We start from the raw sequence: 13,622 nt of genomic DNA, 5'->3' as shown, positions 1-13,622 counted from the left end.
AAAGAGCAGGTCATGCTGATATTAATGACTGGCCATATGAAGAAACTAACAAATTACGTGGATTAAAAAGGTCTAAGAATTACTCAGAAAATGTCCCAAATGACTTTATTTTTTAATCACAGTAGCTAGGTGCCTTCCTCACACTTTACCTCCATGTCCAGGATGTTATAGATGGGAAAACTGGAAACGTCTGAGGTATTTCCAGACTCAGGCTGGGGCTGTTTGGGCACTTCAAACATGTAGAAATAAATTCATCTCACCTCTATGAAATCTAGTATGGTTTCATTACTTCTGTTGCCCAAAGCAGGTGTTTGGGTTAAACTATTTGGAGTTTAAGAGTCCTGCATGGCAGAACTCTTGTGCCCCACACATTCAATTGTTACTCCTAATGAACCGAGAGCAGGTTCAGTATCTGTTTCACAAAGAGTTATTTCCAGAGTCCCACTGCAGCTGAGACTGAGAGAAGATGAAAACGAAAAGTATGGATATGAACTTAAAGCTACATTCAAACACAAGCAGATCAGTGGAGGAAACTGAGGCACATGATAACTCCACATAAATACTGACTTTTCCAATTTCAGTTTTGACACTGCAAACAATTTCTATTGAAAATGAAAAATCCTACAAACAAAACCTCAAAACCTCATTTATTTGATGACAATAGCGGAGTACAATCTCACCACTGTGCCATTTTTCTGGACAGTCAGCACTGCAGTGACCATCACCCTTCACCTAAACTGAAGTATTAAAGTACAACTACAGAGGGATGTAAGCCAAATTCAGCTGCTGGCTGCAGTATCTCTGCCTCTGTAGTCCAGGCATGAAGTGCCACAGGTTGCTAATTAACATCAGTGCTAATGGTCTACCTGCATGAGAAAACCTTGTTTTACAAAGAGCAGAGTTTTACCACACACTGACTGAGAAAGAATTTTCCTGTATTTTTCAACCTCCATGGGCTACACTAGCTGACTGCATTATTTTTTAAAAATAAAATATATTCCTTTTCTTTTAATGTCTTCTAATGTAAAAAATAAATGTCTCAAAAATCATGGTAGAGGTCAGCAGTGCCAACCAAAATTGACTCCTGTTGTTGTTTCTTCATTCCCAGCACATTTCCCCCCTGGACTGTGACATTCCCCTGCTCTGCAAAGAACTCACTGCAGCAGCAATGATCCCACCATGCTTACACCCCTGTGAGTGCTCAGTGCCCACCCAAAACATGAGTGCAAGAGGGAAGAAATTACTTTAAATCATCTGTGACCCCTGAGTTCTGCAAGCACAGCTGGCAGGTGCTGGCTGTCAGCAGCTTCAGCTCAGCCCAACCCAAACAACTCCTGAAAGCAACAACAGGCACCCTTATCATTCCAGGGTGACCTTCCCGATACATTTCAGGCTAAAGGAATTAAAATGTTAGGAGGCCTTTGTGGAGCAAAGTCTCAGTGCACTAAATATAGACACAAGCATCTCTCTCCTGCTCTGCCCATGTGGACTGACTCTGGACAACAAATTGTTTGCTGTCATATTCAGGAGTGAGGGGCAGGTCTCAACTCCATAGAATGATGGTTGCCAGCTTGCAGACCAAGACAGATGAGCCTGCTCTCTGTGGTTTGTTTTACTCTGGGATCACAGGAATTGCAGGGGAGGATGGAGAAACAGCCTGTCCAGGTAAAGGTCTAGCAGAACAGCAGCACCCATGAAGGAAGGAGGAGGTTTTCACCATGACTTTCCCTTTCTTGCCTGTGATTTCACCTGCCTTTCACAGCAGCAGATGATGCCCCTCCATTTTCAAGTTTCACACATGCAGGCTCTGTCAGCCAGCACATTTCCTTGTCCTGGGGCGAGCTGACCTTGGTGAGGCTGAGCTCTGATGAAGGTTTCAGAGCCTAGCACCAAGTGATGCCTGACAGCACCCACAGCAGCAGCAGAGCTGTCTGCGTTCACAGCCTCACACGCTTCAGGCTCCCACTAGGATGGAACCCTCTGGATTTTGGCTTAGCTCCCCTTGCTGGGACTGCTCCCAAACACATCAATGCACCCACCACCACACCTGATTTTAAACTTAAGCATTCTTAGGCACACAGCTACAGCAAGATTTAATTATGTCTTAGAAAATGTTCCTTTTCACTCTCAGGCCTCATAAAAAGAGCAGGATGATGTTGTGGCTTCAAGTCAGACTCAAGACAGATACTGGCATACAATGAGACTTTACCCGCACTCAACTTTCTATCAGATTGTCTTTCTTACATTTTCAAAGATCTGGAGTGGCTAGAAGTCTATTCACACTTCTAAAAACAAAACTCCCACATCCTCCTTCTGCAAAACCTTTAAAATAGTTACTCTCTCCTCTGTACTTCACACACTTGTCCTATCTGTGCCCCTTCCCCATCTTAGTAGTCATCATAGACAATAACAAAAAAAGTTAATTCCTCTGACATCACAACTGAAGTGGGAGGCTGAAGTAAAAAAAAAAAGTTAAATATTGACATAATCTAAAAATTAAGAGCAAAATTATGTGCAAAAGAGCCTACCTAACCAGCTGCTCAAAGCACTAAAAGCAGAAATAAATTAATTAATGAGTTCTGCCAGCTCCCGAGAATTTTGTGACTGACAGCAGCCAGATATTTTCCACTTCACTTCCAAGTGTCTTTTCATTCATGTATTACAAATCAAGCCTCAGTTTGCCAGTGTGGAGGGAAACAACTGAGTTTGGGTGAGGAGGAGATAGATGTAAGCCCAGCCTGGGAGCAGTGCAGCCTCAGGTCACAAACACTGCACTGGGCTTGCACTGAAATGTCATTTTTTCCACTACCGTATCCTGTGCTCTTACTGCCCAAAGTGCTAAATGGGTGTTCAGCTCCATGTAGAACAAACCTCAACAGAAGCAGCACATGGTCTAAATCCCTGACTTATGTTTTCTAGGCAGTGGTGTTGAGATCTTCAAGGTGTAGGGCAATGCTCAGTGGGATGTTCTGCATTGCCCAGGCTGAATTCCCACAGAAGCTCAGGAATCTGGCCTGTGGCTTTTGCACAGAGCTGAACACAACCAACAATGTTCTGACTTTAAAATCTCCATGGAATGTTATGTATATTATCATAAGAAATTATTTTAATATTGCACTCAAGCATTTTTTGATCTCTGCTAAAAACCTGGCACCATGTCTTGCTCTGTTCTGTACTACTTCGTAAATTAAATACTTGTCAGTCAGGTCCCTTCCTTCCCACCTGTCCACTTCTGTTTAAAAATAAACTCTCACATATTGCACCACACAGTGAGACATAGTTCAGAACAGGACCTTTTCTACAGACTTGCAAACAGTATTACAGAGGATTTTCTATCCTAGAATTCCTGTAATCATAATTTTTTTTCTGAATACCTGAAAAAACCCCGGTGGTACTGGACCTACTGGCATGCCATCTCCTGGGGGAATGTTTCCTAGCACTGGGCTGGGAGCTGCTGCAGCACTCTGAAAAGAACAAAGGGAGAATAAACCTTTGTCATTGCATGGTAGGCATTAAACCCCCCCCAAAAAAACCCCAAACCTGACCAAAGTGCAGAAAGTAATTCTCTGGATATGTCATTATGCCATTGTTTCATCTGAAGGTAAATTAAAATTGTTTAGCCTTTTGTCTATACAAGTACCATGATTTGTTGAAATAACAAACGTATTTTGAGGGAAAGGATGCCAGAGATTGCACAGGCCAATTAGGCAAAGCCTGAATGATTTTAAAAACTGTTGTATCTGAGTGCCTCTGCATGCACCAATGTGACTGTAAGTTGCATACTTCTTGTCTTACGTGTATGAACAGTCTCACACATGCACAAGTATATATACAAAACATAAAGGAAGTAATTTATGCATTTTATCAGCAATTTCTAAGCACTTCAAAGATAATTTCAGCAGCCTGTAATATTTTTCCAGAACAACAACAAGCTTCAAAACAGGGCTCTGTTATAAACAGTACAAGAAGGGATGCTCATGATTCTGCTGGTAATGCTCAAGATTTTACCAACCCCAAAAATAACCACCATGACAAATTAGAAGAATTCAGGTTACGTTTTTGGAAGGGAAAAGAAAAAAGGGATTTCTAAGGAGTGAATCAGAGGATGAAATTAGTTACCTTTGCAAATCCTTCAGCTGGAATAAACGAGTAAAGAATATTGCTCCTGGCAATTTACATGCAGGAGATTGTCACAGAAAAGAGAAGCCAAACTGCCTCTGTTGTCATGTCTGTTGGAACCTCAATTACTTCTAATTTCTAGCATTCTTCCTTCCTACAATGTGTTTCTGTATGGCATGAGGCTGAATCACCTATAAGTGCTCAAAATCTTGTGTGAAAGTACTGGAGCACACAGAATGCTCCCAGAGCCACTGGCGGGTTACTAATGACCTGCCAAAGCCTGCCCTGCAAAACACACAGCTATTAAATTATCACTCTATTTATTGTGCACTCACACTCGATACCCTAAAGATGCAGATCTGGAAATTGCATTTCCAGGTGTTTGGCACAATACCTAGGAAAGGAAGGAATAATGATGGAAAGATCTGAAGACTAGCACAAAAGGACAGATGACCTTTTTCAACCAAGCAGAAAGGAAACATTCAGTTAATCACCACAGATTTCTTCATGGCTTAAGCTGTGTTTTAGAATTAAAGTTCTGAACAACTAGCAGTAACATATTTAGCATCCAAGCTCAATGTTCTTTGGAAAAGTCTGGAATGTATCACTGATATATAAAGTCTGCAAAAAAATTCTGGATTTCAAAACGAGTGCAAGGCTTTGATTCATGAAAAAAATCATCTAATAAAGGGTATTATCTATGCAAGGATCAGTGCTAAAACACTGTAGAATTGCAGCTGACAGGGAAAGCCAGCCAGGTGAGCTGGACACAGCAAATACTTTGGAATTATAACCACAAATCATGCAGGGAAAGGCCACCACAAAGCAGCCAGACCAGCCCGAGCAGCCGTGGCCAAAAAAGGTGGTGCCCTGCCAGCCACTGCCACTCATGTCAAATAATTATTTTTGTATCATTTCCATTTCCAAAGGAAAACAGGAAAAAAAGCTGTTGGTTTGTTGCTGCTTGGGTTTTTTTTTAAGGAAATATGAGCTCTTTAAGCATCAATGTGCAATAAACCCATGAGAGACACAGTCTGAGTGGAACATGTTGGAAACACTGGTACAGGTACAGGTTTTCTGGATGAAGGATGACAACAGCAGCACCACTGATGGAGAAAATCAATGATGTTAAAAGCCTGAGCATCTCCAAATGCCCCAAAGAGCCTGAGCTGCAGTGGCTGACCAAGGAGGAGCAGCCCATTCAAGGGGCACTGCTGTGCTTCATTACAGCACCATCATCCCCCAGTGCCCTCACTGGGGCACCTCACTGGGCATGGCATGGGCCACTGGCCATGAGATGTGTCCCCTGCCAGGTCCTGGGGATCACAGGGGAGGGAACAGCCCCTTGGGATGAAGAGCTCCCACAGGGATACAGCATCCTGCTGCTGAGAGGTCATGCTTTTTCCCACTTTGAAAATTATCCTTTTAAAAAAACCCAGCAAATTTAGTTAAAAAATAGAGGGGAAGGGAGAAATAATGACTATTCCAGAACAAAGGAAGAAAAGGAATAAAGTTATAACTGGTAGCCATTTGCTGGCCAAAAAAGGCTTTGTAAGAAATAGACCTATAAATAACATTTTCATAATTGTCTCACAGAGGTGGGGTTTTTCCCCTGTTTCTGCATCTCCCCAGGCACTGATACCAGAGGAACCCAGCCCCGTTCCTGCTGAATCACCAGGAACTGGCAGGGAGGGACTCGATGTGCTGTGTTTGATTTTTAGGGGATTGAGTGGATTGTCAGTGCCTGAGGTTTGGTGGCCCTCCCAGGTCAGAGCACCTGTGCAAACGCCCTGCCCTGCCCCTGTGAGAGGAGGGAGGGAGGGAGGGAGGGCTCGGAGTCAGCCACAGCAGCAGGGCAGTGCTACTGCAGCTGCAGTGCCATATCTGCACTTACACCCCCAGGTGTCACAGAAGCCTCCACTTCCACCCTTCATTATGCAAAGCACTGGGGTTTTTTTTTCTGTTTTCATGTTTGTTTGGGATTTTCTTCCCTGATGGGCAATGAAGTCCCAAAGCCAGAAATAAAGTATTTTCAGTGTTTTGGGTATATTACATTTTCTAGCTTGTGCTAAATAATGAATCTTTTAAGAACTTCTACCAGGTAGATCAATAAACAAACCTGCAACTGCTGCATGGAAATATTCTTATTTATTCTATCCTGATGAATTATTCATTCTTTTTCCACAGTCCCATAGCAAACCATGGCCTCCTTTTGCATGCCTTATAAATTGTTCATCATTTATACTTCCATTAGTTTGACATTTTAAATATTTGCAAATTGCTTTCCCTGCTCTTCATAAAAAGATGAAATCGGAAAATTTAGATGGTATAAACTCCTTGTACAGTAGCTTACCTCCTTAAAAATGGAAATCTGTATTTGCTTTTGTAGCTAAAATAATGAATTTTTACTAATGAATTTATAATAATTTACAATTATTAATTAAATCTATGTACTTGACTGAAAGTTATTATGGTCGTTCCTTCTCTACCCAAGCTAGTCTTGGCAATGCAAAAATAGATTATTATAGTAACTAATAAAACTAGCTATGGTTTAGGATGGATTTTATAATAAAGAAATCCCAAAGTAAATAAAATGCAAAGTAAAATCATTCAGTTATTCCACTAGTATAGTATCTGAAGTATAAAAATGCAGAGATAAACCTGCAATGCTCATTTTGTGAGGCCATCCCAAGAAGTGGCTGATGAGGGAAGCTTAGAAAGAGTTTCTCTTGAAACCAAAAAATGCTACAAAGAAATTACTTGACTTTATAAAAATCCTCACCCGGCTCTTTCCTTACCAAGACATTAAATTTCAGGTATTTTGCTTACACTAAAACTTCCTTATTTTTATCTAAAGTTTACCACAAGTTACTAAATTTGTCCACTCAGGGGAGAGTTCTGTTTTTAACAAGTCTCACTGATGGGAAATGATGTAATCTACTGGATGATGGAGGGGAGGAACTGGACCCTACAAATAAAAGTATTAGACACCCAATTCCCTCATCCCCCCACCCTCCTCCATGTCAGCCCTAAATCTACTCTTATGATTTAGGAACACAATATTTTCATATATTCATACAAGCAACCAAAGCATGGCATCTCCAGACAAAGATATTCAGCCATGGATGGTACAGAAACAATCAGCTGAACTAGAGCAGAAAGGATCAACATCTCAGGATATTTTTATATACACTGGTATTGAGTTAATGAAACAAATTGAACAGTGAATGTGGAATGTGAAGGACAATGCAGCAAACCACAACCACGTTTGAAATGCTGGTAAGAGCAGCACTGTCAGAAGGAAAAACAGAAAATGTCAAAACTTAAACAATTGCTGAGTTTGTTTTTTTTTTCTTTTCTCCTTTTCTTTTCTGGGGGCAGGGGATAAATATCCGGTACATCAACTTAGGAAATTATGGGAAGTAAGGAATTTAAACATAGTTGTAGGTTGTTTTTTCTTTCTGGAAATACAAATGATGGATGATTACTATTTCCAGTCATATTTACCACATGCTTAATTTCTGGTCATTGATAGCTGTGAAGTGCCAGCCATACTGCAGCCAGTACCATAAAAAAATACTGAATTTCCTTTGGTAAACACTTCAACTTGTAATTTACCAAGTCCTTCTAAGACACCAGCTGGTTCTTGTAACAGACCTTCCCCATTTGCACCATCACAAAATAAAAAGCATTAAAAGAACTACATTGATTAACCACTAGCAACTTCCATGTTTTCTCCAAGATGGAACATTACACTACTCTTCACTCTGAACAACAAAATAAATAAAATTTCAAATACTTTAAATAAGTCTCTGTGCCTTTTACAAAGCCTTTGAACATGTGGCTGCACACCAAGAAGCCAAAACCCCCAGACTGAGCAGCCTTGGTTTACTCAACACAGATTGGAAGGTCATGCCCAAAAAAGGTGGATTCATCACACTGAAAGAGGCAGGTAATTCGAAAGATCTGGATCATGAGACCTAATTACACCCTGGCATAGTGCCACTGATATATATTTGTCTAAACTGCTTAATTTCTGTTGTGTAACAGGAAGGCATTCACATGACTGCACAAGTCTGAGAACTGTAATTGTGGAAGGTCATTCCTTACAATTTCTCCATCTTCCTCCAATCCCAGCTCCCTATGGCTTCATCTGGACTCTGCTTTTTTTTTTTCTCTTCATTCCATCTTATTTATGGGTAATACAGAATAATCAAAATAATGATGCCATCAATGCAGATGAAAAAAAAAATCACATTTACTCCTTTTCTTGGAAACACAAAATGGGTTGCACCAGCAGATGTGGTCAGTTAGAGCAGAGCAGATCTGTTGATAATGATGATGATGATGACGATGATGATGATGATGATGAAGGTGTCCTCTGAGACTTCACCCATCCTTCTTCCCCATGAAATAATTTTAGCCCCAAACCCACCTGACTCCAGCAAATATCTGAAGTGGGATCACAGTTTGTCTCCCTGTGCCCAGTCTGGGGATTTCATCCTGCTTAGCTGAGACAGAAAAATTTCATTACAGTGCTAAAAACTGGCTACTGGGTTGGAATATAAATTAATTTTGAGGAAAGCTTTGTTATCAGTGAATAAAAGGACTTCAAATTCCTGTTAAAAGACAGCATTTTCATCCTGTCTTTCAGCTGCTGCTTCTTGGATTATTTAGAACATAACTTCCAGACAAGGTTTTCTAAAAATTATGGTTTTAAAGAAAAGTTATTTAAACGAAACCTTCATTATTGCCCGGAAGTTAATAAAATCAGTACTCTGAATAGGTATCAGTGAACTGTTCACTGACAAAAAGGTGCGAGAGTAATTTGTGTTGTAGATATGGAAATAAACCTACGACATCCTTTTGAATTTCTGCCCATTCTTCTGGGTTATTTTTTTTACAAACAGACCTGTACTGAAAGGCAGAATACCCAGCTTTCCCCAGCTGGAGAATCACAGAATCCCAGCATGAGCCAGGTTGGAAAAGACCTTTGGGACCATCAGGTCCCAGCTATCACCCAACACCTCCTCATCAACTAAACCCTGGCACCCAGTGCCACATCCAGGCTTTGCTGAACCCCTCCAGGGACAGTGACTCCACACCTCCCTGGGCAGCCCATTCAGGTGAAGTTCTTGATGAAGATTCAGAAATGATACTTCAAACAATGCTTTCAGCCCATTTTCTGTGGGGGTGAGGGCACCCCTTTGAGGTGGATTCCCAGGCCTGTGCTGCCCAGCCAGGTGTGTCTGTGTGCAGGGCGAGGGTCCCAGCCCAGGACCCTCCCGAGCTGCAGCAGCACCGTCAGCCCCAGTAGGAACCACCCTGCTGCCAACAACAAAAGCCACTTGAGGACACAAAACGCTGCTGCTGTTGAAGCCTGGAGCTGAGTTGCAGTGATATTTCAACAAAATGACTTCTTTTCCAGAAGTGACACTTACACCCCTCCTCCAGACTCCCTGGAGACCGAGGCAGATTTGCTCGGCAGCCGCAGAATCCTCCGCACGCTCCCTGCGCTGCTCTGCTCCTGCTTCCCTCCAGGATCACAGCAAGGGCCGCTGCAGACCAGGGCCTGACCCCTGCCTGCCCCAAGAACATGCTCCTCCTCACACAGGGAACGCTTCAGCCCCCACACGTTCTGTCTCCAGCTGGATTTTTGAGTTCCAGATATTCCCTGCGCTCAAGACGCGCCATGCCGCACAAAGAGGATGATCGCTGCTCGTCCTTGCCTCCTTCTTCCCCAACACACTCTTCCATTTTTTTCCACGCTCTACAGATAATTCATGGTTGGTACAATTGTGCTAATTGGACTAGTATGACAAGACTATCTCATACCCCGACTTCCCCTAGCAATTAAGTGGTTGGCACAGTGTCTTTTAATCATTTAATTAATCTAATTGTTAAACCCACTTTATTTTCCAAAGATTTTAAGATTGCCAGAGTATTGTATCCCAGTTCTTATGGCCCAGCACTCCACACGAGTCAAGTGCTTTTCCATTTTAGGAATATAGTGATTATTAAGATGAAAGTTTTTCTGTATCTCTCTGTCCTTTCCAAGTTATGAAACAAATGAACAAATATGCTGTGAGCTGAAAGACTAAAATTTGATTATGAAATGCAAAGTAGCCTGGTTTGGGGTTATCCTCAGGTCGCCTGGGAGTGATTCAGCAATGCTGGCAATATATGCACAACTTCAGAAAGGAAAATACACCAAAACCCCCTCAGTAATTCCCTCACAATTCAAAATGGATTTTTGTCTCCATATGTAGCTGACTGGAAAAGTCATATGCACGAAAAGATAAATTTTACTTCAGAGGGACCTGAATTGCAGAATTTACTTCATGATGAAAATGTTTTTCAGTTTCTCCAGAGCCTAAAAAATTGTTCATTTGCATGTTCTTGTCTGGACCTTCATGTCATGAAATTCCTCTTTAATAACAATTTACTAAGATACCAACCATGGATACATCTCTGCTTTCCATAAATTATTCCTCTGTCCTAAAATGTGAAAACATGTGACTTCACAACACTGTAATTCTGACAGCCAATTTTCATAGACAAAACTTACTGAAGCATCCATTTAGGGGTTTTATTTCACCATTACTCCATTATCAATGGAATTAGTGGTACACAACACATAACACAATGCACACTTCAGAGTCTCTAGCCTGAATTTCATTGCTTTAAAACCAGTAGTATTTCTTGTGTGTGCAGGTGCTGATGAATAAATACTTAATTTCCTAACAAGTTCATGTTCATTTGAAGAAAAATAGAACAAATTTAAAACTCATAGAGAGCTAGCCTCTAAAGTATCTCATTTTTCTCATGTTAGCTGAATATCTATCTTTGGATAAATGTAACTTGTTGAGCAGAGAGTTAACACCTCTAAGTGCTAAACCAGAATTAGGCACTGTGCTTATGAAGACCTCACATTTTCCTGCTGGTGATTATTTGCTATAAAGGAGTTATAGGGAGGAGTCAATGAGCAACAAAAGCCCCCCAGCCCACCCTAGGGGATCCCAAAATTCAAGGAATTTCCTTCCATCCATCCATCCATCCATCCATCCATCCATCCATCCATCCATCCATCCATCCCTCCCTCCTCCACAGACAACAGAGGCAGAGCAAGGCTCCAAGGATGTGGTTTTTGGATGTCCTTTTGGGGGAAAAAAAAAGAAAAACAAAACAAAAAACCAATCAAAAAACCAATCAAAAAACCGCCCCAACCGTAATTCCCTTTCTTTGGGAATTTGATCCAAGAAAACCAAGCCTGTGAGTGCCCAGCACACACCCCAGGGCTGGTGAGGGTTGGGGCAAGGATAAACAGCCCTGCCAGGAAAAACCTTAGCTCCAAACGTGACCAAACTCGCTGGTGCCCAAGTCACACAGCATAGCAGGTGAACCTGTCTCAGGTGGCTCCTCCTCAGGGAACCAATTATTTTACACCCCGTGGTGTGAAAATCCATAGCAGTGATAATGAGAGCTTGAATCTTCCAGGGTTAACTACCTCCTACAGCTCTTAAGCACACCTTTAAAACCTTATTCTTCTCCTCACTTTATTATTATTTGGATTTTCAGGTGGTTCCCACACAGACACTGAAGGGATGGTGATCCATGCACAGCTATTCCACCTGGCTGATCCGTGGACTACTGGGTCACCCACACAGAAAACAGCAACTGACAGTGTATTTTTAAATACATTATGTTATACAAGAACAAGATTCAAAATTCAGCTGATGCAAGAATGATTGCTGAAACTTCTGCTTCACCATGTAATTCTTCATTGCACTTCATTAAAAAAAAAAAATCAGCTAAACCCAGGAATATGGTATGAAAAATTGCCTTCATAAACAGTTTTTTACATGCACAGATTGCATATAGAAACAGACTGGGTTTAAATGAGAATTATGTGTATATGTATCTTTACTAAAAATGCACATTTTGCAGTGAAGGAACCGTTAAAAGCAAAGCAGGTATAAACCCCCTTGTTTATATAAATAAATCAGGTCACATTACACTGAACCAAAACAACAGCAAGCCTGTTTTCCCAAGGTCCCTGACTGAGTCTGTGAGTGCAGACCCGTCAGGGTCACCTTCACCTCAGCACTGTGTCCAAGATGGCCTAAAACACCAGAGATTAATGTGAGCACTTAGTGGTTGCAATAATCCATATTTCACTATATATAAAAAACTGGCTTCCTCCTCAGCTAATACAGAGAGGCTTACAGAAGGAAAAGGATAGATATATCCAGTTTAGCTCTGTTATTTAAAAGAATTATCTACAGGAGAGCAGCAGTCACCCATGTGCCACCTGAACAGCCCCCGGTCCACAATGTCTTTGGAATTAAATTTAAGCTCCAGGTTAAAACATAGCAGAATGAGAACTATGCAATGTACAGGCTGGAAACAAGAGAAAATGAGAACTGAAGTCAATTTGAAGCATTCTCCCCATACTAAACTATGACAGAGGCCTTTTCCAGGAGGAGGAAAATGTGGCTTTTATTGGGATTGCTCTAAACGGCAGCCAAGGCACAGAACTCTGAAGCTCCCCCATTCCACCATTTCCTCTTCCTCACTTCCATTTATAAGCCTTCCTATCCCTCAGAACAACTCCAGTCTTTTCACCCTCTGGGGACTGCAGCCCATCACACACAAAAAAAGCAAGTTTCTACAGAGGGTCCCAGGGGAGGGATATTAATGCTTCCTACAAAAGCTGACAAAACTTAAGTGTCAGGTAACAGTGGATAATTGTAGTACTTCATTTAACTGCCTCATCTACCCTAATAGCCTGCACAGAGCAAGTGCTGATGAAAGGGACTCCAGAATCTTGGGCTGGTGAAATTCTCTCCTGCAATTAACTTAGAGCGGCTCACCTGTGTGCCTGATGTCCCTTGTGCCTCCAGCTTCATGTGAAATGAACAGAAAACACTTTTGATTTTCCCTGCAAGTACCACTCCACGGAAGGGACTTTCCAGGATCTGTTTTCCAGAGAACACCCTTTTTTGTCATTCCTTGTGATTACCATTTGCATGGATATTTTATGAATCAAGATCATACACATCAGAGGTTGTTCTTACTTTCTATGCACTCAACTTGGTACCTCTTTAAAATGTCTGGAATATTTCATTCCTACCCAGGTCTGTTTCATCTGCTGCATAATTAAAATGTTACCACTCCAGCCTGAAAATCCAAGAGAAAGGTGCAAAGTTTGTATAGAAGAAGGACGATCAAGGGGTTATTTTTTCCCTTAGTGGCCCCAGTTTGTTGCTATTCCTGTATGAACTTGTGTTTGCAGCACACTTTGTGCAATTCTACACATGGCAAAATTTGCATTTAACACAACTACTTTGGATTGGTGAAAACCTAGCTAGAATAGACTACATGAAACAACTTGTAATTTTCAGACTGAAAACCACCCTAAAGCACTGTACAATGTGTGAAAAAGTGACAAATATCTGAGTTTAAATATACACAATATGAACATTGGAAAGATTTTTTTACTT

General features: G+C 41.4%; 1 protein-coding gene across 6 annotated transcripts in view; it reads right to left on the bottom strand.

Annotated features, from left to right (window-relative positions):
* The window catches only part of SSBP2 (single stranded DNA binding protein 2), a 134,859-nt gene that overhangs the window by 41,123 nt on the left and 80,114 nt on the right, over nt 1–13,622 (bottom strand). For 3 of the 6 annotated variants that reach the window (XR_014616933.1, XM_084225744.1, XM_084225745.1), the window contains exon 5: nt 3,375–3,464. The exons of 2 other annotated variants lie outside the window; for them this stretch is intronic. Coding sequence is in view for 3 of the 4 variants with exons in the window: in XM_084225744.1 (XP_084081870.1) it covers nt 3,375–3,464 (90 nt within the window). In the remaining variant the exon portion in view is untranslated. The remainder of the gene's footprint in view (nt 1–3,374; nt 3,465–13,622) is intronic. One more of the 6 variants, XM_084225746.1, reaches the window with a different exon arrangement.

The sequence above is a fragment of the Fringilla coelebs genome (genome assembly GCF_963513975.1).
Source record: "Fringilla coelebs genome assembly, chromosome: Z".
Lineage (NCBI taxonomy): Eukaryota > Metazoa > Chordata > Aves > Passeriformes > Fringillidae > Fringilla > Fringilla coelebs.
Note: the sequence above shows the minus strand (reverse complement) of the source record. Positions and strands in the feature narration are given on the sequence as shown.